The 26945-nt window shown below is 51.2% G+C and overlaps 1 protein-coding gene across 1 annotated transcript; it reads left to right on the plus strand.

Annotated features, from left to right (window-relative positions):
* The first annotated feature begins 210 nt into the window (after positions 1-210).
* On the plus strand, positions 211-26945 carry LOC147911594 (granulocyte-macrophage colony-stimulating factor receptor subunit alpha-like). Its single transcript, XM_087427918.1, has 12 exons — positions 211-293; positions 8355-8456; positions 10471-10613; positions 11915-12038; positions 14902-15031; positions 15123-15295; positions 18562-18695; positions 21321-21350; positions 22219-22354; positions 24011-24107; positions 26033-26114; positions 26748-26945. The coding sequence occupies exons 2-12, from the start codon at positions 8381-8383 to the stop codon at positions 26841-26843; spliced, it is 1221 nt and encodes a 406-aa protein (XP_087284044.1). The 5' UTR covers positions 211-293; positions 8355-8380; the 3' UTR covers positions 26844-26945.

Genomic DNA, 26945 nt, shown 5'->3' on the forward strand with positions numbered 1-26945 from the left:
TGTGTGTGTTCCACACTCGAGCTATCCAGTGGGACTCTCTTGGGAGCTGAGGCTGGAAACCAATGAACTCACTGAACACTTATGGGTTTCCCAATTCTATGCAGTGAGGAAACAGGAAGGGGGAGGGAATTAAGGAGAAAAGGGAAGGTTCCGGGTTGAAATGTCCCTGCAGTGCAATCAGTGTGCTCACTCTGACAAGAGAGAAAGGTGTCAGAGAGACTGGCCAGATGTCAGAGCGTCAGGAAACAGAGCGAAGGAGAACAGGCTGACGGAGGCGAGCCCGGTGTGGTGGGGTAAGCCAGTCCCCTTTATTCTCTGGTCCTCGAAATGTCGAGTCACCCATGTGTATTTTTCTGCTTCTGGGGCTGATGCAGGGGGTCCATGCTCCATGTCAGTGAGGACCTGCAGGTGGGAGATGGGAGTCACTGAAGTAAGGATGCCCAACTGAGGGAGGCCATTGGGTGCAGAGCTTAAGGTCTGAATTAGCCCCAGCAATTAGCCGGCTTGCGTTTCGAGCTGGCTGAGTTCCCCACGCAAGCCTGAGCGTGTGAGAAATGGAAGCCAGGTTGGAGTCACTCCAAAGCCTTGGATGCATTAGGAATTGGCCCGTGCACATAGTCGTCCATGGCGGGGGAACGGTGGTCCCCTGATCCCGGATAGATATTCTGCCGACAGTTGCTCTGTCTCAAAGCTGCTTGCAAACAAGTGCAGAGCTGGCAGCCAGCGTGGCTTAGAGTTCTCATTGGTGACCACAGCATTTCGTGCTGTGTGTCGCCCTGAGCACAGTGATTGCAACCCCCAGTCGGCAGCGAGGTCGAAACCCAGACTCATCCAAGGGTTGCCCGCAGACCGGCAGCAGCTGGGTCTCAGATCCCACTCAGACCCGCAGAGTCGGGGTCTGCATTCGAGCAGCCTCCCAGGTGGTTCTCGTGTGCGTTGAATTGGAGCCATTCTGTTCCGACAGAGCCGAGCATCTTCATTCCAGCCACAGCTATATAAAGCTTGAATCTATGAAAAGAGAAGGAAAAGTCGGTGTGGTAAACACCAAAAGAAGAAGAGAAAGTGGGTAGGCAGTGCATCCAAAAGACCAAAGTGTGATATGAGTTTCCATTTATATGAAGCAGCCAGAACAGACGATTCCACAGAGACGGAAGGCAGATTAGGGGTTTCTGGGGACTGGGAGGCACAAGGAGAGCCATCGCTGAATGGGTTCGGGGTCTCCTTTTGGGAGGATGGAAATGTTCTGGAACCAGATAGACGTGATGATTGCACAACATTGTGACTGTGCTAAATGTCGCTGAATTCTGCACTTTAAAAGGGTGAATTTGGGGGCTGGCCTGGTTGCATAGTGGTTACCTTCACATGCTCTGCTTCGGTGGCTTGGGGTTCACAGGTTTGGATCCCAGGCACAGACCTGCACACCGCTCATCAAGCCAGGCTTTGGCGGCATCCCATATAAAGTAGAGGAAGATGGGCACGGATGTTAGCCCAGGGCCAATCTTCCTCAGCAAAAAAGAGGAGGATTGGCAACAGGTGTTAGCTCAGGGCTAATCTTTCTCACCAAAAAAAAAAAAAAAGGGTATAATTTTGTGCCATGGGAATTTTGCCTTAATTTAAAAAAATATCGAGACAAAAATAAATAAGATACAATAATGAGATCTCCTTGGACTTCAGTTTTCCAGCCACTTCCATGAGGATACCGGGAGCTGCCCCATAGGAGGTGTGTGAGAGCTACATGACTGAGGTGTGGAACGTGCCTGGCTTGGCAGCCCCGGGCGCTGGATATATCACAGCCCAGATTATTTCATGCTGCTCCCCAATACTCCCCAGGAGGGTTTTTTGCAATCTTTGGCAAGAGCACTCTGATATGACTAACCGTTTATTTAAAACAGCAACCCTGGTGTTGATGGCAGTGCATGTCACAGTCATGTCAAGCCACTCTGGGGCACTGGATAACTTGGGTTTTTTTTTTTTGTTTTTTTTTTTAAGTAAAGTTTGCAGAAGTTGATGGTGTTGCTCCATCACGATGAGCAGGAAGAAGCAAGTGGGAGTTCAGTGCAGAGGAAGCCGAATGGGGAACTGTCTGGCCGAGGGCAAATTTCTGTACAGTATTTGTGGGTGTCATGATCCCTGTAAGGGGGTCTGCACCCATGGGCACCTGCAGGTCTGTCTGCGAAGCAGGTGCGATGGGAGGCTCTAAGAAGAAAGAGAGCAGTGGACCCAAGAAGCTTACGGGGCAAATGGAAAGATGGGGGAGGCAGGTGCAGCAGCCGCAGACAGCTAAGCTGTCTCAGAATGGGGCCCCTTCCTGCCGTCCCCCTCCTCATCCAGGGCAGCTCAGCTCGAAGAGCAAAGACTCTTTGACAAATTGCAGGTGTGAAGAGCAGGACAGAGGAGGGGGGAGAATAGCAAAGGGGAACTGTGCATCCGGCAAGAGCCAGGAAGGACCCTCCCCTGGAGCCTCTGCGGGGACCGTGGCCCTGGGACACCTTGATCTCAGACTTCTGTTCTCCAGAGCTGGGAGAGGATGAATTCCTGTTGTTTGAAGCCCCCCAGTGCGGGGTGCTTTGCGAGGGCAGCCCCAGGAGATTCGTACACACGGGCATGGGGAGAAGTGCACCGAGAGAAAAAATGATGGTCCCAAAACCCTAATGGCCAGAAGAGGGGATCAGCCATGCAGAACTGGGGTTCTCCCCTTATTAGGATGGTCTGGGGAGCTCCATCTGCAACCAGAGCTCAGGGTCCCCCAGACCTAATGCAGCATGGGGGCCCCCCCAGTGCAGAGAAGCCCCAACAAGGCCTGGAGGGAGGCTGGGCGGGGCAGGGTGCAGCTCGCAGGTGGAGGAAGCAGGCGGTTCCTCATCGCGGGGGATGTGAGACGGGTGGGAGGCGGGGAAGCTGGGATGTCTCTGGTCCGGGGTGGTTTTTATTCTCTCTCCGATAGCAAGTGAAGTTCTCTGTGGAGGGTGGGCTCAGGGAGGTCGGAAGGTGGGAATCTTAGGCTGGACAGTGCTCCCCAAGTGCACTCCAGGCCAGGTACACACACCTGAAGTGGGAGGTGGTTAGACTCTCCACCGTTGGGCTGAAGGTCCAGGGGGAGAAGGGGCTTTGGAATTTAGACAAAAGCCAGTGGACCCTCCACTACACAGGGTGGAAGGGAAAGGAGGCAGGTGGGTGGGGAGAGAGGGGAGAATTCACAAAAAAGGTGCAGGGGAGGTCCGAGAAGAGATGGCTGGGGTGTGAGGTGAGGCGGGGCCGGAGGCTAGCCTCCTGCTAGAGGAGGCTCAGCAGACTGGGACCTGGTGGGTCCATCGTGAACAGGCCTCCGAGAGGGGGCAGTCTAAGGGGATTGGGCATGTCAGGTGGACGTGGGGTGAAGGGGAGGGTCTTTGCCAACGGAGATGGCTCATGAGGAGTTGGGAGGTGCCCCATAGACACCAATGTCAGCCAAGGTGACCCAGGCAAAGGGCTTTCAGCCTGGAGTGGAATCTCTCGGAGAGTGAGAGCCAAGGCTCAGAGGTCTGTGAGTCATCAGAGGGTGGAGGGTGCTGGAGGTGGGCAGGGGGCCTTGACAGAGGGTGGAGGAACCCCTTCGGGGGGCTCGCGATGGAGCCTGAATGTGCTGAACTGCACACGCGTGAGAGGGATAAGCTCTGTCCTCAGGCTGGAGCCGAGCTTCAGCCGAGTCTGGCAGAGGGAGAATGAGGGTCCGTGAAGACAGGCGGGAGCTGTGAGGACGAGGAGATGGAGGTCTGAGGGGCAGGCCTGGTGGGTGTGATGGCTGAGAATTCCCAAGAGGAGATACAAGACAGGATTAAGTGGGGAAGGAGCTGATGAGGGAGATGCCTATGAGGGAGGAAGGAGAGGGCGAGGGATGGCAAAAGGGATGGAAAGAAAGAAGGATGGGAGGGAGGGAGGGATGGAGGAAGGAAGGAAGGACGACAAGTCACAACAAAAGAATCAACACAACCAAAGATAACACAAGGAAAATGAGAGGCAGACCCCAAGATGCCACCCCAAAACCAAACTAAGGATGAGGTGTTCTCTGTTGAGCGTGTCTCTATCTGAATTGAACTCTTTGCTCTTGTTCTTAGCTTTTTTAAAAAAATTTTAATTGACTTTATTTTTAGAGCAGTTTTAGGTTTACAGAAACACTGAATGGAAAGTACAGGGGATTTCTGTATGCCTACTTCCTTTTGCACGGTTTCCCCTATTATTAACATCTTGCTTTGGCATGGAATGTCTACTATCATGGACGAGCCAACAGTGATGCATTATTATTCGGTAAAGTCCACAGTGTGATTTAGGGTTCATTCTTGGTGTTCTGCGTTCTATGGGTTTGGACAAATGTATGACGACGTGAATCCACCCTTATGAGATCACACAGAGTAGTTTCACTCCCCTAAAGTCCTCTGTGCTCTGTCTGTTCATCCCTCCCTCCCCCAACCCCTGGAAACCACCCATCTTTTCACTGTCTCCATAGTTTTGCCTTTTCCACAATGTCATAGAGTTGGAATCATATATTACGTAGCCTTTTCAGATTGGCTTCTTCCACTTTGTAACATGCACTTAAGTTTCCTCCACGTCTCTCTGTGTACTAACGCCTTTTATTTTCCTCTCTCTCGTCTTTTCTTTTTTTTTTTTTTTGTACTTACCCTTTTTAATTGTTGCAAAACTCAAGTTTAAAAAAAGTCAAAAAATTGTTCATACCATAATGGAAACCTGATGCGTCATTTCTTGTTGTATTCCCCCCAAATCCACTCTGATTGTTAAGAGACAGTCAGAGCAGTAAGAAATTTTTAAAAGTGGCTGCAATTGTCCTCAAAGCCTCTTAAAGTCACTGTGAGGCATCAGCCGTGGCTTCAGGGTGCACCTGAGTGACGAGCCTGTCAGGCTAGATACGAGACAGACGAGTTGATTTATAGGACCAAACCACGGGATGCTGGTAATTCCCCAGCCACGCCATGTGAGAGAGACCCCTTTTCAGTTTCTCTCTCGGGAACTTGATTCTGGAGAAAAGAGAAGCCAGCGGGTGGGTTCCTGGTCTCTCGGTCGCATGGGCTCTGGTGCAGGTGGCGAGCCAAAACCATTCTCTGGAAGAGGAATTGGGAATCAGATTCACTGAGAAATGGAATCTTAGCCTGGGGAAGGGCGTGGTGAGTCGGTGCTCCGTCCCAGAACTCGGGCCAAGAGGGAAGGACGTGTCCTTGAGGCCACGTTTGTGGGCCAGACAATGATTCACAGCCCAGCAGCCTGGGCTCAACCCCGTCTGTCTGTCTCCTCTGTTCTTGGGTGCAGTTCATCCCTCTCAAGTGGGTACCACCCCTAGACTCCTCTCTAAGCCCCGAGGAGTGGATCTTGGTACCTGTGGTGGGCTGAATAATGTCTCCAAAGATGTCCACGTCCTAATCCCCGTGTGGTAGACAGAATAATGTCTCCAAAGTTGTCCACGTCCTAATCCCCGTGTGCTAGACACAATAATATGCCCCCCAACATGTCCACATCCTAATCCCCAGAACCTGCAGTGAATATGTCACCTTATATGGCAAAGGGACTTTGCAGAAGTGATTAAGTTGAGGAAATCGAGATGACGGATGCTCCTGGATGATCTGGTTGAGCTCATCACTAGAGCCCTCGTCAGGGAGAAGCAGCAGAGTCAGAGACAACGACACAATGGCAGAAGCAGAGATTGGAGGGATGCACTTTGCAGATGCAGGAAGGGGCCGTGAGCCCAGGAAGGAGGCGCCTCCAGGAGCTGGAAGAGACCAGGAAACAGATGCTCCCCTGGAGCCCCGACAGGAACCAGTCCTGCGACACCTTGATTTTAGCCCAACGAGACGCTGGTCGGCCTTCTGCCCTCCAGGACTATTACAGAGTAAATCCGTGGTTTGTTAAGCCGCAAAGTTTATAGGAATTCCTTACAGCAGCGCGAGGACACTAACACTTTCTTTGGGGGCAGGAGGAGGAAAGACTTCCCGGTTCTGGCTGTGCAGGCACTGGAAGCCCAGACCCCACACTCTCACCCCACCCGTCTGACTTTCTGTCTGTCTTTCTCCCCATTTACCGACACCCCCTCACTGGGTGAGAGCAATCGAGTGATCAGGGTGTTGAGTAAGAGCGTCAGAGAAAAGCAATCTCCCGGCATCAAGATAATGTTGTTATAAACTATTTATTAAATAGTTCATATTTCCATAAATAGAAATGGTTTCTAGATAATATTATATTTAAATTTTATATAAAAATATATATTATAAATTGAGTTATATTTTATAAATAACACATAAGGAAACTATATAACAATTTGTGTATACATGTATTTTATAATTAATTATATAAATTATAATTACACAATTATATATAATATATAATTATATAATAAATAAATAATGTAATCTATAATAAATATATATCATTATATATTATGATATATTATATAATTATAAATTATTAATTATGTAAATTCTTATATACGTATTATATAATAATACATAATTTGTGTGTATTAATTTATATATAATAATACATATTTGTATATATTAATATATAGAATCAATAATTATAATTTACAAATTATAATTCACAATTTACAATATAAATTATATATTTATACTACAATATAAATTATATATATTTACAATTTATATAATTAATAATAATATAAATTAATATATAAATTACAAAATAACTTGTATGCATGTATATACATGGCTTCTATTTTCTTCACATATTACATCCCAAACTATCCCCCCACCAGCAGCTGTCCCAGGGCCCGGACCCGCTTTTAGCACAGGCTGCCCTGCAGAGGCTGTCCATCAATCCGTAAACCGTGTACCCAGAGCCCTGCGCGCCCACATGTCGGGGATGCGTTTGCTGGGGGTGGAGGGACGGCTGTGGCGGGGGGCTCACAGTCTCTTGGGGTAGAGAGGTGGGAAGCCCATTGGAATGGGAGACAGATGGAGACCCCCTCCTCACAGAGGCCGTGACTGAGGAGAGAAGGGCGTCCCAGGCACGAGGCAGGCCTTCCTCAACAAAACTGGCTGCAAAAGACGGACCTTGTCACCGAGTGCGGCCCCTCACGTAAGCCCGTCCAGACAGGCGAGGGGTGTACCTGAGGTGTTGGAGAGTTAGGTTGAGGGTCTCTCCAAATACACTGCATACAGAGACCCTCACGTCCATGAGTTCTGGTGTTGGGTGGTGGGGAGTCAGTCGTGGGTTTCCCCAGACACACTGCATGAGGAGACCCCAATCCACGGGCACAGGTGTTGAGAATTAGGGTCAAGAGTGGCCCCCAAAAAACTCCGCATGGAGGGTCTCCCCCCCATGGGCTGTGGTGCATGATATGGTGGAGTTAGATTGAGCGTCTCTCTAAATATAGTGCACAGAGGGACGCCCATCCGTGGGCTCTGATCCACCATGTCTGAGAGCCATGGTTTAGGGTCTCCTCAACACACTGCATGGAGGGACCCCATTCATGGGCTCAGATCTACCATGTTGGAGAGTCATGGTCTAGGGTCTCTTCTACACACTGCATGGAGGGACCCCATTCGTGGGCTCTGATCCACCATTTCTGAGAGCCATGGTTTAGGGTCTCCTCAACACACTGCATGGAGGGACCCCATTCGTGGGCTCTGATCCACCATGTCTGAGAGCCATGGTTTAGGGTCTCCTCAACACACTGCATGGAGGGACCCCATCCATGGGCTCAGATCTTCCATGTTGGAGAGTCATGGTCTAGGGTCTCCTCAACACACTGCATGGAGGGACCCCATTCGTGGGCTCTGATCTACCATGCTGGAGAGTCATGGTCTAGGGTCTCCTCAACACACTGCATGGAGGGACCCCATCCATGGGCTCAGATCTTCCATGTTGGAGAGTCATGGTCTAGGGTCTCCTCAACACACTGCATGGAGGGACCCCATTCGTGGGCTCTGATCTACCATGCTGGAGAGTCATGGTCTAGGGTCTCCTCAACACACTGCATACACGGACTCCATCTTCAGTTGAAGTGCATGGTGGTTCAGTGCATTTGACCTGGGAGTTAACCCCTCTGGTTATAGACAGGAATGAAGCCAGGCTGTGTAGACAACCCACTCAAGTGATACAGAGAGTGACAGGGAAGCCTGGACCCCAGGTCCCTGCTGCAGGACAGGACCTTGGTTCTGGGGCCTCCTATGAGGCCGACTGGAACTTGTAGACCCTCTGTGGCCAACAGTGACCCCGGGCTGCCCAGGTCACTGTGCTGACCATCACCCCGGGGACGGTCTTGTGTTTTTTCCCCAGACTATCTCCCTGGGGAAACATCTCTGGTCTCCACTCCAAGAACCCCCACGAAAGCCAATTTCTTCTCCCTCTAGGGCTCCCCCATCCCGCGGGCAGCCTCATGGGTCCCCTGAAGACGGTTGTTCTGCTCTCCATGCTGCTGGACCAGGCTTTTCTCCTGACCCAGGAGCGCCAAGGTAAGTGTGCGAACATGCTTGACCCCTTTCTGCCGTTCCCAACACCTGGGTCCAATTTGATTGTATCCTCGTGCATGACAGTCAGCCGGCCGGCAGCATCGCACATCACATTCCGCTCACCCCTTCTTGTGATGCTAACGTCCTTCCACCCATTCTCCAGGCGGGACAACTGAGGCTCAGAGACCTCCATGATTTAACCTAATGACCATCAGCAAGGGGTGGGCCCAGGATCAGGATCCGGGTCAGCCCAACGCAAGAGAATTTCTCGGCCCCTCTCTGACAGCACTTTCCTATTTTAACCGTAGGGCATGGTCGTCCACCATAGAAGCAAAATGTGGTTCATCGGCCCTAACTTCAGGTGACGGGGTGGCGAGGGTCTCGCCCAGCAGGGACTATGCAGCAGGGACTGAGTGGACTCCCTGAGTAATCAGGTGGAGACAATAAGCGAGGCGGGGCCACAGGACCCTGATCCCACAATCCTGGCTGGTGGGGAAGAAATGCCACCGCCTGCCCCTGGGTATTGATTCTCGGGCCACCGCCATTTGAGGAAGGATAAAGCTGAATAAACACGCTTAGTTCTTGCGCGAATGTGGTAAGGGTGCCGAGATATGGGGTGACTCGGAAGCTAGGTATTTCCGGGCCATCGTAAAAAATCGGGGCAGTCCAGTGGGGCGGGATATAAGGACAGTGGTGTAGGGTCGGATCTTAGGGCAAGGATCCTTCCTCCAGGTTGGACTGATGTGGCATCAGGACTTGCAGGTAAAGAAAGCCCTTTAGCGACCAGCTCATGGGGCTGGACGAGGATACCACTGACCCCCAACCTTCCCCAAGGAACGTTCTCGGGGAACGCTCCCCGGGGGTAGTGGTCCCAAAAAGACCACTCGAGACCTGCCGAAAAAAAATTTGCTTTTGTGGCATTTAACTAACATTTTGAGGGTGGATGCGTTGTTGCTTTATTGGGCAAAACTGGAGACCGGTGAACAGAGAGGTGAGGCAACCTGCTGGAAGTCACAGCTGGTGAGTGGCAGAGGTGGGGCTCCAGCCCACATCCGTCTTTCTGAAAGTGGCTGTGCTTTGAAAACGTGGACTGAATAAACACCCTCGTCTTTGCCCCCCACCCTGGAGTCCCGGGTCCAGGGACGTGCTGGAGTCGGCTCCTGCTGGCGAGGAGATGTTTGGGTGGATCCGTGTCATCAGATTTCTGTTGAGCATTCAAGACTTTCTCGGTTGGGTATGAACTCGAGGGCATAAGTGGCTTTTACAGAACCCACAGGCTGAAAGGGAAGGACCAAGATCCATAGACTCCTTGGAGACGGGATGGTTGCTCATCTGAGAAGCGAGACCTGAAAGGAAGAGAAACCCACAGGAGGCCAGGGCGGGGGCCGGGGAGAGGGGAGGGTCAAGAAATTCCGGAGGTTCCTGATCTACTTGTGGGTCCTGGAGACCTGGAGAGAGCGGGTCCCTGGGAGGGGGCATGGCCTCGGGATTAAGGGAGAATGTGAGCACGAGGTGCCGAGCACAGAGGCCGCGTGGGGAGAGAGACTGAATACGCAAATGCACAATGGTCGGACCGTCTGTAAAAGTAGGACTCTGACCCGCGACTGCAGCGACCTGCAGCTACGGTCAGGGCACAGCCGAGCCTTCCTTTTCGTCCACTCTGACTTTCCCAGTCCTCTGCCCGCCCTTGCGTCTCTGCCCGATGCAAGGGACGGGGGCCGACTTCCGGACTACAGTGTGCTCTAAACAACCAGCCTCCGCTTGTTCTCATTTGATTGATCTTTGTTTGCCCAGCAGACATCTCCGCACGGAGAAAGGGCAAGGAGGCCCAGGCGGGAAGGAGAGAGGGAAAATGGGGTAGATTCTGAGGATGTGCCAATGCCCTGGGGCTGCCTGGGTGAGAGGGGAAGTGGGACAGCGAGCCCCAGCCCTGATCTTCACTTACAAGACGTGGGATGTGCTGGTTGGGGAGAGCAGAGACGGGTAATTTCTGAATCCTGTGGCTGCCATGTTTCAGATCTTCCGACCGAGGAACCGGTCCCCAGTCTCCATGTGAAGTTCGACCCCAGGAGAATGGAATTGAGTTGGGACTGCAAAGAAAATGCTACTTACGTCGAATGTGTGCTGATTCACAAGGATGAAGGACCGATTTGCTTAAAGGTAGGATGGTATGCTGTTGCTATCCTTTACCAACTCCCACCAACTTAGCAACGAGACAACAGTGACACGTGAAAAACGCATGGGTGACTTTGGGACGTGTCTAGGAGCCATGGTTCTCGGTGCACCGGGGATTCGTGTCCAAGGTGTGTCCAGTGTCCTGATTCCCCGGGGGACCGAGGAGCTCTCTGGAAAATATCTAAAATTATCCTAAAAGGAAAGGAAGCATAGCAGACGCCCCAAAGCTTCTGTGAGGTCGGACCAAGGAGAGGCCGCAGGGAGCTGAGAGGAGGTGGGACCCTTGGGGACACTGAGCCGCCCGAGGAAGGGGAAATGGAGCTGGCTGGCGATGTGGGACCCAGCAGGGCAGGGGGATATCCCAAGCGGGTACCCGAATGCTCCCAGGATTTCCAGGGAAGAATTTCAGAGGGATGAAATGTCCAGCCACCGTGATCACGGGGAAGACAGGTGGTTTGTTCCGTCACTTTCAAACCTCCGATCCCGTTCGGGGGATGTTGCCTAGGGGAACCGTCCACCCGGTTGCGTGGACGGCAGCCTTTTGCTAGGTTGATCCTTCAAAAATTGTCTAGGTGGTAGACTTAATCCTGAGAAGGAATAGCGTCAGCCCTGAGTGTGCAATGGAAACAAAGTAAACAGACTGACTGGGATACAACGTTGTCGTGAAGTTTGTGAGAGAGCGTGAGTATGAGATAGGACGAGAAAACTCAGTAACACGGAACAGCGTGTGATGAGCTCCACAAAGTTTAAACTGATGAAGGGCCTCACTACTCAAACTTGGGAGCTTCTGAGAAATGCAGAATCTCGGGCCCCAGAATCCACATTTTAACAAGATCCCTGAGGACTGAAGGCACATTAAAATGTGAGCTCTTGGGGGCTGGCCCGGTGGCATGGTGGTTAAGTTCGCACGCTCCGCTTCGGTGGCCCGAGGTGTGTGGGTTCAGATCCCGGGCGCGGACCTACACGTCACTCATCAAGCCATGCTGTGGCGGCATCCCACATACAAAATAGAGGAAGACTGGCACAGATGTTAGCTCAGGGCCAATCTTCCTCACCAAAAAAAAAAAAAAATGTGAGCTCTATTCTGACCCTCTACATGCTGCTATAGGCTGTCGAGTTGAGGTTCCACCTGCAAGTCGCATGCGCGCATACCCCAGAGAAGGTACACGGGGGAGATTTCACGAAAAGAGGTGGATGGTGTCACGGGGTTGATGTAGGTGCAAACGACGTGGAGATGAGAAGGAAGAAGACTGTTTCCTAATGTGCTGCTGGTTATCTCTTTTCAGCTCAAGAATAAAGAATGTCACTGCACGTTCCAGAACTATCCTCTCCACGAGGGAGTCACACTCACGGTGAAAATAAATACCAGCCAGAAACAGATTTCAGAGAAACTGGTCTACACTAACCCAGGTAGGGAAACATCACGGTGATGCTTTGGCGCCCCACTAGCATCCAAGTAGATGCCCCTTTTTTTCAACGTTATTGAGATATCATTGAGACCTGGGAATTGTGTGTGTTTAAGGTGCATGGCTTATGTACTGAAACACATACACACGGTGAGAAGATTACCACAATCAAGCTACGGACGCACCCGTCGTCTCACAGAGCTACCATTTTCTTCCTTTTATTTTTTGTGGTCCCGCCCGCAGATCCCACCTTGAGACCTACTCTGTTAGTGAGTTTCAAGTGAAAGATGCATTACGATTAACTATAGTTACTGTGCTGGAGAGTAGGTCTCCAAGACCACATTAGATCTTGCGAAACGGAACACGTGTGTGGTTTCACCAGCTCCTCCCCATTTCCCTCCTCCCTCAGCCTCCGCCAACCACCATTCTACCCCCTGTCTGTGAGTTTGACTATTTTAGATTCCACGGAAACGTGAAGTCATACAGTATTTGTCTTTCTCTGTCTGACTTGTTTCGTTAGCATAATGCCCTCCGGGTTCATCCCTGTTGTCCCCAAAGACAGGATTTCCTTCTTTTTTACGGCTGAATAATATTCCATTGTGTATATATATACCGTGTCTTCTTTATCCATTTGTCCACTGATGGACACTCAAGTTGTTTCCATATCTTGGCTGCTGTGAATAACTCTGCAATAGACATGGGACTGCAAATATTTCTTCGAGATCCTGATTCCATTTCCTGCGGATAAATACACAGAAGCGGAATTGCTAGCTCATGTGGTAGTTCTATTTTGAGGAACCTCCGTATGGTTTTCCACGTTGTCTGCACATCTTACATTCCCACCAACAGTGCTGAAGTGTTTCCTTTTCTCCACATCCCCACTGACACTTATCTCTTGTATTTATAGCAAGAGCCATTCTAACGGGTGTGAGGTGACAGCTCATTGCGCTTTTGATCTGCATTTCCCTGATGATTAGTGATGCTGAGCACTTTTTACGTACGTGTTGGCCATCTGTATGTCTGTTTGGGTCCTTTGCCCATTTTTTCTTCACATTCTTTGGGAAGTGTTTTGTTTGTTTATATTTTGGATGGTAACCTATCACTAGATATACACGGTTTGCAAATCTTTTCTTCCACTCTGTAGGTTGCCTTTGCACTCTGCTGACTGTGCCTTTTGCTGTGCAGAAGCTGTTCAGTCTGGTGCCATCCCACTTGCCTGTTTTTGCTTTTGTTGCCTGTGCTTTCGGTGTCACATCCGAAAAAATGTTTGCCAAGACCAAAGTCAAGCTTTTTCCCTATGTTTTCTTCTAGCAGCTTTAGAGTTTCAGGGCTTATGTTTAACTCTTTAATCCGTTTTGACTTGACTGGTGTATATGGTGTGAGATAAGGATCCAATTTCTTCTGCGTGTGGAGATCCAGTTTTCCCAACATCACTTACTGAAAAGACAGCCCTTTATCCATCCTGTGTTCTTGGCACCTTTGTCGAAGGTCGGTTGACCATAAATATGTGGATTTATTTCTGGGCTCTCTAATCTGTTTCATTTATCTCTGCGTCTATTTTTATGCCAGTACCACACGGTTTTCGTTATTGTAGCTTTATCATATATTTTGAGATCAGGAATTGTGATGCTTTTACTTTTGTTGTTTTTGCTCAAGACTGCTTTGGCTATTTAGAATCTTTTGTGGTTCCGTATGAATTTTAGGATTGTTTTTTCTATCTCTGTAAAAAATGCCATTGCGATTTTGACGGGGATTGCATTGATCTATAGATTTCTTTGGGTAAAATGGACATCTTAACAATATTAATTCTTGCAGTCCTTGAACACAGGATGTCTTTCCATTTATCTGTGTGTTCTTTAATTTCATTCATCCATGTTTTATAATATTCAGTCTACAAGTTCTTTCACATCTTTGGTTAAGTTTATTCCTGTGTATTTTATTCTTTTTGCTGCTACTGTGAATGGGATTTTCTCCATTTCCTTTTTGGATAGGTCGTTATTAGTGTATAGAAATGTCACTGATTTTTGTATCCTGCAACTTTACTGAATTTGTTGATTAGTTCTAATGATGTTTTTGGTTTGTTTGTTTCGTCTTTAGGGTTTTCTATGGATGCAATCACATCACCTGCAAACAGAGATAATTTTAATTCTTCCTTTCCAATTTGGATGCCTTTCTTTCTTTTTCTTGTGTAATTGCTGTGGCTAGCACTTCCAATACTGTGTTGAATAGAAGTGTCGAGAGTGGGCACCTTTCCCTTGCACAGGTTTTTAGAGGAAAAGCTTTCAGTTTTTCTCCATGGTGTTTTCTCCATGATGTTAGCTGTGGGTTTTTCAAATTTCACCTTTATTGTGTTGAGGTATCTTCCTTCTATAGCTATTTTGTTGAGTATTTTTGTCATGAATGGATGTCGAATTTTGTGAAATGATTTTTCTGTGTCTATTGAGATGATCCTACTGTTTTTCTCTTTCATTCTGTTAATGCGGTGTACCCCATGGATTGATTTGCAGATGTGGAATCATCCTTGCATCCCAGGGATAAATTCCACTTGGGTATGGCACGGAATCCTTTAAATGCACTGTTGGATTTGGTTTGCTAGTATTTTGTTGAGGATTTTTGCATCTACGTTTATTAGGGATATTGGCCTCTAATGTTCTTTTCTTGTGTCTTTGTCTGGCTTTGGTATCAGGATGACACTGGCCTCATAAAATGAGTTTAGAAGCGTTCCTTCTTCTTCTGTGTTTTGGAAGAGTTTAAGAAGGATTGGTGTCAATTCTTTGAAGGTTTGGTAAACACTCACACCAGGAAGCCACTGGTCCATCCCCTTTTAACCTTCATGTGCAAATGATTTTGTTTCTGCCTCTTCCCAGGTGGAGAGGGCACAGCTGCCCAGAACTTCTCCTGTTTTATCTACAATGTGAATTTCATGAATTGCACTTGGGCAAAGGGCCAAGCGGCCCCTGATGACGTCCAATACTTTTTGTATATACAAGATTCAAAGTAAGTGTGGACCTCAGTAGACAACTATGACAAACACAGTGAGGAAAATACCATGCCCTGATTGTCCTCTGAACACTTTGGAATCTTACAGGAGAAGAGGGGAAAGAGAATGTCCGCATTACGTAAAAGACTCAGGAACTCACGTAGGATGTCACCTCAAAGACCTCTCTGGATTAAGCACCTACACTTACTTCCTGGTTAACGGGACCAGTCAAGGAACGGGAATCCAGTTCTTCGATTCGATTTTGTCATTAAAGAAAATAGGTGAGGACAATGACCTGAGATTTAACCACTGTGTAATATTTCTAATGGAATTTGCATGAGATCTGCGTCAGGTTCCTGAGGGTGCTGTCACAAATGGTCACAAACCTACTCTCTCACAATGTGCAGACCAGACGTCTGAGATGAAGGGGTCGCAGGGCCACGCTCCCTCCACAGGCTCCAGGGGAGGGTCCTTCCTGCCTCTTCCAGCTTCTGGGGCTCCAGGCGTCCCTGGGCTGGTGGCCGCCTCCCTCCATCTCTGCCTCCGTCTCCACGTGGCTTCTCCTCTGTGTCTGTGTGTCCTCTTCTGTCTCTGATGAGGACATTGTCATTGGATTTAGGGCCACCCTCCTCCAGGATGACCTCATCTCCATCCTTCACTTAATAGCATCTGCATAGACCCTGTTTCTAAATAAGTTCTTCATTTTGAGGTTCTAGGTGGACGTGAATTTGGGGGGACACCATCCAACCCGATACAAGCATAATAATAGAACCTACGTATTTTAGAGTTTGTCGAGATTAGGGATGCTTCCTTTCTGTGTGTGTCTTCTGATCATACAAAGGATACGGTCATACACCCAGGGCAAAGGCCAACTAAAGAGTCTCCTTTCATTCTGAATTGAAGGTAGGGACATATGACTGCATTGGTGCCCCCCGAGGAAGTGAGGGCCCTTCCAACCCCTCTACAGCACAGGCTGGACATGAGAGGTTTTGCCGAGAGCTGACAGCGAAGCCCCCACGGGACAAAAGTTTGGACCTTCTGACCAAGAGGTGGGAGAGGCTCGCCCCTTCATGGGCCTCCCCCATATGGTAGCAGACACAGCCTTCCATTGCCTTAATTGGGGGATGTAGTAAAATGTCTCCCCAAATTAAAGAGACAGCCACCCCAGAAGAGCAAGCAAGCAGATTCTAGATCAGATCCTGCAAGGAGGGTGCAGGGGTTCCCAGGTTGCTTGCTTCTCCTTTCTGGGTGCAGGAGCAAACTTGCATTCAGAATAGGCACAGTGACCCTGTCATAGGTTCCTTTAAGAATTCATGAGTCCCGTGGTCCGTCCCACCCCCTCCCAGACGGGGAGAGGCTCTTCCTAGTGTGTTGAAGATTTCATAGGGAAGATGGGGTGGGAGGTTTCCTAGGAAAATTCAGTAAATGCCAACCCTTTGGTCAACCTTCAAAGGGAATGGGTCCTTCACCTCCAGGCTCACCTGTTGGGGGTGGTCCTGCTGTGTGTCCCTAGCAAGGTGGCAGGTGTGCTGGCGGAGCCTGTCTCCTCCCGTCTGAGTTTCCTGCAAGCTCCTCACTGCAGGACAAACCTGTCTCTGGACCCTAATCTGGCCGCCCCTTCCTTCTCAAGGAAGCCTTGCCTTTTTACCCCCATGTTTCTAACATTTTCTTTTAATCCAAGAAATCCAAATATTACTTCAGAATCTTGTGGTATCGTGATTTATAAGGAGAAATATGTTTGGTCTTAGTCTCTGTTCCTGGCACAGAGCTCCTAAAAGCTTTGAAATTTCTTGTGCTGGAAGCCATAAAGCTGTCTTTGTTACGTTAATGAGGAGACTTTGGAACTCCCCGAGGATGGGGTCTGGTCGCCAGGGGAACCAGCCACGTGATTAGAGGGTTGGAACTTTCAGGCTGGCCGCTGACCTCCGGGAGGGGAGAGGGATGCAGATTGAGTTCCACCGCCGGTGGCCAACGATTTCATCAATTATGCCCATGTAATGGAGCCTCCAGAAAAACCCAAAAGGGCGGGGTTCAGAGAGGTTCCGGGCGGGTGTACATGTGGAGCTCGGGGAGAGCGGGGCCTGGAGAGAGCATGGAGGCTCCGTGTCTTTTTCCCTCAACTTGCCTCCTTCGTCTCATCCATCCGGCTGTTACTTACTTATGTCCTTTTAAAATAAACCAGTTATCTGGTAAGGAAGATGTTTCCCTGACTTCTGGGAGCTGCCCTAGTAAATTAACCGAACCCAAAAACAGGCCCTGGGAACCTCCGATCTACAGGCCATCGGCCAGAGCACAGGTGACACGCTGGACTTGCGATGGGCGTCTGAAGTGGGGGACAGTCTTGCGGGACTGAGCCCTTCACCTGTGGGGTCTGACGCCGTCTCCAGGTAGACAGCGTCAGAAGTGAGCTGACTTGCAGGACGCCCAGCTGGTGTCAGGTAATTGCTTGGTGGTGCGGGGAGAAAAAAAGCCCACGCCTCAGAACCCGGCACAGCATCCTAAATCCAGATCACAACAATGATCAGGACAGGTTGTCCTTCCCTCTGTTCTGAGCTTGGGAATCCAGCGTGCGCTTCCCGGGAACGGCGCCTCTCAACTTGCAAGTTAAACGTGATCAGATAGACCCAGTGGGGGTGTTGATTCCGTGTCTACAGTCGCAAGAGAAATTGCGCAGGACCAAGTCGTCCAAACGTACCTTAGAAGGTTCCAGTCACGGAATCGAGTCTCAGTCTTTAGAATGGAAGTATGCCAGCTAAAATGGAAGCAGATGCAGAACTCCCGTCCTGTTTGTTGCTGGAACCCACAGTAGGGGCGTCACCTGTGGACACCCAGTTATCTTTGAAGGACACTGGACATCCTTGGTCTTTTCAGACAGGCGTCAATAACCCCATCAGCAAATATGTCTTTGGCTGACCTGTTATGAACCCCGTCCCCAAGACCCCTCTTTCCCTCCTTCCCCCATTTTGGGTACCCCGGCCTCTCCCCACATCCTGCCAGATGGTCATGTGTGCACACAACATGTGAATTTACACACACCCCTCCTCCTCCACCTCGCCTTAGGATCCAGAGTCGTCCATGAGAGTCCAAACCCCTCCACCCATCTTGGGACGTGGGAACTCACTTTTTCTTGTTTTGCCAGCTGTCTGTCTTCTTTCCAGCTCTCTGCCGGGGGGCTGGCCGCTCCGGGATGGTCCCAGATGCCGAACAGCGCCGTCTCCTGCTGAGCCGGCAACCTCTTCCTCCGTGCAGGCTCGCTGGTCCCATAGGACGCCCCAGGCTTCTTCAGGCTAAAATGTCTCAGATGAGCCCATCTCTGCCCTTCAAACCCATCACTGCCTCCCTGCCTGGGTCTCCCTGACCCTAAACCTCCTCCTCTGCGCACAGCAGCCTGTCGGTCATCTTCCCCGAGCGTCAACGCTCAGACCCACCCATGCCTCCTGGTGACCTCGGAAGCTCCCGCCAAGGACAGGTCGGCAGGGTGGGTGGCGCCTCCGTGGGCCGGGGGAAGCAGGCTGGATCAAGGGTGGGTGCCGGCTTCTCATTGCAGAGAGATACAGCCCGCCCAGCAACATCACCGTGCACTGCAACGGATCCCACTGCCTCATCCGCTGGGGAAAACCCAGGAGCCGACGGCCCGCGAGCGACAGGGATTTCCAGTATCAGCTGGACATCCAGAGGCCGGTGAGCGCACGCCGCTCCAAACTGGGCATCAGGCCTCAGGAGGGCGGTGGGAAGTCCCGGGCTCACGGGGGTGGCCCAGGTCCCACGAGGCGGGCTCAGGATGGGTGACACAGTGGGCCAAAAGCAGGGTGGACGCTGGTGGAGAGAGATGCGCTTGACCTGAGGGTCAGCATGACAGCCAATCCAACTGAGGGGGCCTCAGACCCACCCGGATCCTTGAAAGCCTTAGGGAGGAGAGGGAGGCTTAGAAGCAGCGGCAGACAGTACAGCACCCTCTGTTATGTGTGCAGAGGGACCCAGTGTAGACAGCAGGAAACTCTGCTCTGTGTCCACATGGATCCAGTGTAGACAGGAGGAAACTCTGCTCCACGTCCACCTGGACCCAGTGTAGACAGGAGGAAACTCTGCTCTGTGTCCACATGGATCCAGTGTAGACAGGAGGAAACTCTGCTCTGTGTCCACATGGACCCAGTGTAGACAGGAGGAAACTCTGCTCTGTGTCCACATGGATCCAGTGTAGACAGGAGGAAACTCTGCTCTGTGTCCACATGGATCCAGTGTAGACAGGAGGAAACTCTGCTCCATGCCCACCAGGACCCAGTGTAGACAGGAGGAAACTCTGCTCCATGTCCACATGGACCCAGTGTAGACAGAAGGAAACTCTGCTCTGTGTCCACCAGGACCCAGTGTAGACAGAAGGAAACTCTGCTCCATGCCCACCTGGACCCAGTGTAGACAGGAGGACCCTCTGCTCCGTGTCCACCTGGACCCAGTGTAGACAGGAGGAAACTGCTCTGTGTCCACATGGACCCAGTGTAGACAGGAGGAAACTCTGCTCTGTGTCCACATGGATCCAGTGTAGACAGGAGGAAACTCTGCTCTGTGTCCACATGGATCCAGTGTAGACAGGAGGAAACTCTGCTCCACGTCCACCTGGACCCAGTGTAGACAGGAGGACCCTCTGCTCCATGCCCACCAGGACCCAGTGTAGACAGAAGGAAACTCTGCTCCATGCCCACCAGGACCCAGTGTAGACAGAAGGAAACTCTGCTCCGTGTCCACCTGGATCCAGTGTAGACAGGAGGAAACTCTGCTCCACGTCCACCTGGATTCAGTGTAGACAGGAGGAAATTCTGCTCCATGTCCACATGGACCCAGTGTAGACAGGAGGACCCTCTGCTCCATGCCCACCAGGACCCAGTGTAGACAGAAGGAAACTCTGCTCCACGTCCACCTGGACCCAGTGTAGACAGGAGGAAACTCTGCTCCGTGTCCACATGGATCCAGTGTAGACAGGAGGAAACTCTGCTCCGTGTCCACATGGATCCAGTGTAGACAGGAGGAAACTCTGCTCCACGTCCACCTGGACCCAGTGTAGACAGGAGGACCCTCTGCTCCATGCCCACCAGGACCCAGTGTAGACAGAAGGAAACTCTGCTCCACGTCCACCTGGATCCAGTGTAGACAGGAGGAAACTCTCCTCCACGTCCACCTGGACCCAGTGTAGACAGGAGGAAACTCTGCTCCACGTCCACCTGGACCCAGTGTAGACAGGAGGAAACTGCTCCGTGTCTACATGAACCCAGTGTAGACAGGAGGAAACTGCTCTGTGTCCACATGGATCCAGTGTAGACAGGAGGAAACTGTTCCGTGTCTACATGGATCCAGTGTAGACAGGAGGAAACTCTGCTCCGTGTCCACATGGACCCAGTGTAGACAGAAGGACCCTCTGCTCTGTGTCCACATGGATCCAGTGTAGACAGAGGACCCTCTGCTCCACGTCCACCAGGACCCAGTGTAGACAGAAGGACCCTCTGCTCCGTGTCCACATGGATCTAGTGTAGACAGGAGGAAACTCTGCTCCGTGTCCACATGGATCCAGTGTAGACAGGAGGAAACTCTGCTCCGTGTCCACATGGATCCAGTGTAGACAGGAGGAAACTCTGCTCTGTGTCCACATGGATCCAGTGTAGACAGAGGACCCTCTGCTCCGTGTCCACATGGATCCAGTGTAGACAGAGGACCCTCTGCTCATGTCCACATGGATCCAGTGTAGATAGAAGGACCCTCTGCTCCGTGTCCACATGGATCCAGTGTATACAGGAGGAAACTCTGCTCCACGTCCACCTGGATCCAGTGTAGACAGGAGGACCCTCTGCCCCACGTCCACCTGGACCCAGTGTAGACAGGAGGACCCTCTGCTCCATGCCCACCAGGACCCAGTGTAGACAGGAGGACCCTCTGCCCCACGTCCCCCTGGACCCAGTATAGACAGAAGGACCCTCTGCCCCACGTCCACCTGGACTCAGTGTAGACAGGAGGAAACTCTGCTACGTGTCCACCAGGACCCAGTGTAGACAGAAGGACCCTCTGCTCCACGTCCACCTGGATCCAGTGTAGACAGGAGGATCTGTCACCAGCTGCGGTTCCTGAGGGGGCACGATCAGAGAGCCCTCTCCCTCTCTATTAGGTCGACTCCCGGATCAGGGTGGACCGATGAACCCCAGCCCTCACCTCTCCGTGACGGTGTGCTCACCCCTGACTGCACTCCAGGGCAGAATGGGTAAAACTTGTGAAAAACCTTCTAAATGGAGAAAAGTAAACCTTCTATTCTTTTCTTTCTAGAGCGGTACCCGACACAGCGAATATCAACCGGTGAGTTAAAACTCTGCCCCCAGATATCACCCCGTAGGGGAACCATGCGTTAGTCAAAGGGACACACCCAGAGTGGAAACTTGGCCCGGTGGTGGCCAGGATGGCGATGGGCTTAAATCAGAGGATGGAGGCTCCCTAGGGTAGCATCCAGTCAGTGAGGCAGGGGCTCTCCCAGTGGTCCAATCTGCTGGGGTCTAGTCTTGAGCCCTTGTCACATCCCATTTGTTGAATTAGTTACATTCATTACATCCGATTGACTCTCACACCCTATTCCTCCTCCATCCATGTTGACCAAGAAAATATTCCTTTGAGTATTAAGATGATTCCTTCCTTCAAAACACGTCTAGAGGTAGATCATCAACCTACTTTCTGATGGTATTTTCCAAGTCTCACCACCGCTCTGACCTCGGTATCCTCTTCTGTCCAATGAGGAACTTGCCCTCAGTGGTCTTTAGGTCCCTTGCAAACCCATCTATGGGTCTGCTCATATCAGTTGTAGCTGGTGAATAATTTTTGTGTCTATATTTACGATCCTGGGAGACCCGGGAGTGGTTATTTGGTGAGTGGATCGATGAGTTGTCGTAGTTTTTCACTTAAGCATCCCTCCGAAGTCTTCAGGATGTAAACACATATGTTAATTTCATAGAGCACGGATTTCTAGACAGCGTTCATATTCTGCCCCACGAGGAAATGGTTTGGCTTGGGTAGCAGAACCCCCCTTTGCATTCCACAACTTTCACAGGTCGATGGGGGGAGTGCCGTGTCTTTGAATCTTTCATCCATTTCAGTCGTGAAATTTAAAAGACGCCCCCACTCCCTCTTTTCTCCACACAGGCGACGGCTAGCTAACTTTCTGTTTTCTCCAAAGATCGAGGTGCCGGGCGATTCAGAAAATAAATACAACTTTCCGAGTCCGGAGCCCAGAGCCAGGCATACCGTGAAGATACGAACCGCGGATGCGAGGGACCCCCAGTGGAGCGCCTGGAGCCAGCCCGTCGAGTTCGGTACGTTCCCCAAGAGCGTCGCCCGGGATGGGGCGTCTCCCAGGATCTATCTCTGAGCCGCTCCAGGAGGCCCGGAAACTGAGGGGGTCCTGAAACCTTGTTCCCCTGGTGCTCAGCCAAGCTCACGAGCTACACTTTTTCAATACCCAAAGGAGGGGACAGACACTACCGACGTCCCAAGTCCCCACCCCCCCCCAGGAAACCATCAGTCACTCAAGTCACAGCAGAGGGTCGCACTCTTGGTCGCTGGTCAGGATACAGCTGACATCAAAACTGGGGCTGTTTCCTCCTAATCGAGAGAGAGAGGTATGCCAGGAACTAAATTACACACAGATTCCTCCCTGCAACTTTTATGAGTCAGCAAGAATTTAATGGTTTGGACCTAAAGGCGGTCTCGTAGTTAAGAGGTCGACATTCCTGGTTCCCAGCCCTCGAACATTTAAAGGGTTTTAGCAAACATCGTTATGCATCGTTGTTTTCCTGATCTGAGATCAATGATTTTCATAACAGTGTAGGGTTTATATGAAATGTGTATTGAGCAATATTTCATAAGATGAAATGGGTAATCAATTTGCAATCTTGGATTTGGTGGCAATAACTAGAGAAAAAACAGGTAGACTGGACTTTATCAAAATTAAAAACTTTTGTGTACCCACAGACCCTCTCAAGACAGTTAAAAAGACAACCCACACAACGGGAGGAAATATTTGCAGATTGTACATCTGATAAGGGCCAAGTATCCGAAATACATAAAGTCCTCTGAGAAATCAACAACAAGAACACCGACAACTCGATTTCTTTTTTTTTTTTTTTTTTTTTTTGGTGAGGAAGATCACCTCTGAGCTAACATCCATGGGAATCCTCCTTTTTGCTGAGGAAGACTGGCCCTGGACTAACATCTGTGCCCATCTTCCTCCACTTTATATGAGAGGCCACCGCAGCATGGCCTGACAAGCGGTGCGTCGGTGCAGGCCCGGGATCCAAACCTGCGAACCCCAGGTTCGAACCGCTTGTATCGAACCTCTTGCACCACCGGCCCGCCCCCTTGATTTAAGAGTGGATTAAAAAAAAAAAGGAACAGATATTTCCAGGTATACACTTCTAAGCATCCGTGTGGCTCTATTTAGGTTGCCTCATCATCTGGAATAAGCGTTTTTTCCAGTGAACGTATTATTTTTTGTAACAGCGCCCGTTTTATCTGTTCGTATCGAAAAAAACCTCGAAACGGCGGGCACCCAATTTGGTTATGATAATCCTGATAGATTCGGGTTTTTTCATTGGATTTTTTGGTAGGAACAGATAAAATGTCCCCCGTTATAAAAATAATACGTTAATTGTAAAAAGTCCCGATTCCAGATAGTAAGTAAAAAGGAAATCTATGTAATAGGTGGGAGCTGACTTTGTATGCCTGGAAATGTGCATCCTTTTTTTTTGGTCCATTTTTAAGTTGGCTTGTCAGGTTCTAAGAGGACTTGATATATTTCGGCGGTTGGGTCTCAGGAACACGTTTCCTCGAAGCTTTCGGGAGGGGTCCCTTGCTCTAGACGTCCCTCCCGCTCTGGACATTTCTCCTAAGCGGTGGACTAGCGAGGTGATGAGCCGGCCGGGTGTGGACGACTCACCCAGGGTCCCTGGTGTGTCCGTCTCTCTCCCCAGGCTCTGAGGAACTGGAAGCCAGCGTTGCGCACGTGTACGTGCTGGTGGTCCTGGGGACCCTGGTCTGCGCCCTGATCCTTGTCTACCTGTTTAAAAGGTAACCCCGGGAATGGGTTGTCCCCAGCTTTGCAGACGGGCAGGATGGACAGAGAGATTGGGAAACCCGCAGTGAGGGGAACGGCAGAGGACCCATTGATGTGTCATCGGCCAGAGGCGGTCGAGCTCGCCGACCCACGGGGGTCTTATCCTGGCCCCCGATGGGCAGCCTCAGACACACGTTCTGAGATGCTTCCCATTCTCCCGGCCGTGCTGGCCGCACCTGCCCGGACCCCACGCGTCTGTCTGGGCGCCGGACGGCTCAGAGCTCAGCCGTGCTCACAGAGGACACGCCTTTGGCCTCTCAGACCTTCCTGTTCCCAAATGCCCCGCTCTCAGCCCGCACTTTGCCCTGGTACATCTTACTGAGCCTTTGGGGTCCAACCAAGCCCACCCCGTTCCCAGGAGCCCAACTCGGGTCCCAGCCTGCGGCCCAGCATTCCCCCTACTTGCTACAATCGATCTCTCCACGGGCCCCTCTGCAGGCACCTCCCGCGTCTTTTCGCTTCTGCGAGCTCAGCACGAGCAGGGTCTCGGGGCCCAGCACACATGCTTTGGAATGAAGAGTGCAAACGTAGAATCATTAAATCTCAGTTGCACGCATAGCGCATGAAATGCATTGCAAGGCACGGGGAGATTTTGCAGCTGGGGTCCATCCTGCAGGACATGGGGACCCTGTGGTCCCCGCCCCGATGCCCCTGGGCGGGTGGGCGTCCTGTGTTCATTTTCTTCCGGAATGACACTCGTGGCTAATTGCGCAGGGATGCGGCGTCCAGACAAGGGGAGAATGCTTCCCTGTGGTTGAATATGGTGGTGTGTGCCATCGTTCCCTGGGGACCCTGGACCTGGGAGAAAAGAGGAACAGGGGCGGCCTCGCCAGCAGGCACAGGAATGGGGACAGAGTGTGTGTCTTACGGAGGAAAGTTATCTTAAAGAACGTTTCTGTTAGTTTCCTGTGGCGGCCGGAACAATGACCACAAACCGGATGGCGAAAAACAACAGAAATTCATGCTCTCACGGTTCTGGAGGCCAGGAGTCTGAGACGAAGGGGTCGCAGGGCCGTGCTCCCTCCGGAGGCTCCAGGGGAGGGTCCTTCCCGCCTCTTCCAGCTTCTGGGGCTCCAGGCATCCCTGGGCTGTTGGGCGCCTCCCTCCCGTCTCTGCCTCCGTCTCCACGTGGCTTCTCCTCTGTGTCTGTGTCTCCTCTTCTGTCTCTGATGAGGACACTGTCATTGGATTTAGGGCCACCCTCCTCCAGGACGCCCTCATCTCCATCCTTCACTCAATCACATCTGCAAAGACCCCATTTCCTAATAAGGTCCTGTTCCCATGTTCCGGGCGTCAGCTCTTGAACATGTCTTTTGGGGTCACCGTTCAGCTCAGCATGAACACCTCCTGGTGATGTCACAGAATTGGAGGTGCTTTCCTCGTGGTCAGAAAGAAAATACACATCCCTGTGAAAATGCATCCAGATGCTCTGCAGAAGCAAAATGTGCTGGTTAAGTAATTGTCCTAAAAATAAGTCACATAGACAGAAATCCGCCAAATCGGAAACCACGCTCTTCAAGGTTGGATGGGAGTAGGAGGGACATCCGCTTTAGGAGCCCCCCGGCTCTTTAACACCAGGGACCCTGGGCTCCCCCAAGCTGCTCGTGAGTGAGCACATCCTCCACTCCCATCCGTCTACTCAAGGGACTGAGAGAAGGTTCTAGAAGGATCCTCATGGGCATCACTCTGTATTCCTAGAGTGTTTCCTATCTTCTCAGTCATCCGAGATTTGAGTTGGTCCCTCTGTGACCCTTAAAGGAAGGTGTTTGGAAGCTACGAGCCCAGATGCCCCTCATGTGACGTGACACAGCGTGCACGTTGGAGCAAGAAGGAAATTTGGCATCGAGGCGTCTTCTTCACGCTTTTCTCGTCTCCCCAGGTTCCTCTGGAGGCACAGTTTCCTCCAGCCCGTTCCAGGGATCAAAGATAAATTGAATGACAACCATCAAACCGACCCCCAGGTACGTACGGGGGGTGGAGGGCTGAGCTGGGATGGAGGGGGGGACAGCGACCCTCGGAGTGTCCCCTAAACTCCCCCGTGTCCCCCTGAGGGGGACCACAGCATCATCACGGGGTGTGGCTGGAATCTCGCTTCCCACTCGGTGGCCTTCTCCTGGGGTCGGGGGTTAGGGTCCTCTCTGTGACCGATGTGTGGGGAAATTCGGGGGAGGACGGATAGAAGGAGGAGGAGGAGAGGAAAGATGGGGAAAGAGACAGACAGGCAGACAGAAGGGGGTCAGACCTGGTCTCGTGGGGTAAGGACTCACACAGGGTGAAGGACAAGGGACGGGGTGACCTCTGCTTCCGAGGCCCCCTTGGCTGCATCCATCACGTCCGACCCTCCCTGGGAAAAGGACGAGCCGTCTCCCGCTCCATTGGCTTCCAGGCTCCATCCTGCCCCAGGACCTTTGCATCTGCCATACCCTGTGCTCGATAGGCACCACAAGCCCTCCCCACAGGCGGTCCTGCTCATCCTTCAGCTGCAGACTCGCACACATAGATCTGTCTCAGATCTGTATCTATCACCCCCACCGCCAGCCGTCCACGGCTCACGGGGCTCCCCAAAACCTGACAGCCCGTCCTTGTTCCCTCAGATCATGTGGGAGAAATTAGCTTCGGGTGCAGGAAAAGCTGACAACGAGGAGATCCTAATGGTAGAAGAAGTCGCAGAAGCCCCAGCGAGCGGGTGAAGGTCGCAGGTGCCTCCACCCCCGGGATGTTCTGGAAGCTGTTCTGCATTTTTAAATTGTTTTCAGCATTCATAAAGCTATTTTTTTTTTACTTTGAAAAAA

This window comes from Ceratotherium simum, chromosome Y (assembly GCF_057802395.1).
Source record: "Ceratotherium simum simum isolate JZ-2026a chromosome Y, ASM5780239v1, whole genome shotgun sequence".
Lineage (NCBI taxonomy): Eukaryota > Metazoa > Chordata > Mammalia > Perissodactyla > Rhinocerotidae > Ceratotherium > Ceratotherium simum.

Coding starts and splice junctions, on each gene's coding strand:
- LOC147911594 (XM_087427918.1), top strand. CDS start 8,381: ATGGGTCCCCTGAAGACGGTTGTTCTGCTCTCCATGCTGCTGGACCAG. Junction 8,457..10,470: donor CCTGACCCAGGAGCGCCAAG/GTAAGTGTGCGA, acceptor GCCATGTTTCAG/ATCTTCCGACCGAGGAACCG. Junction 26,115..26,747: donor ACCATCAAACCGACCCCCAG/GTACGTACGGGG, acceptor TTGTTCCCTCAG/ATCATGTGGGAGAAATTAGC.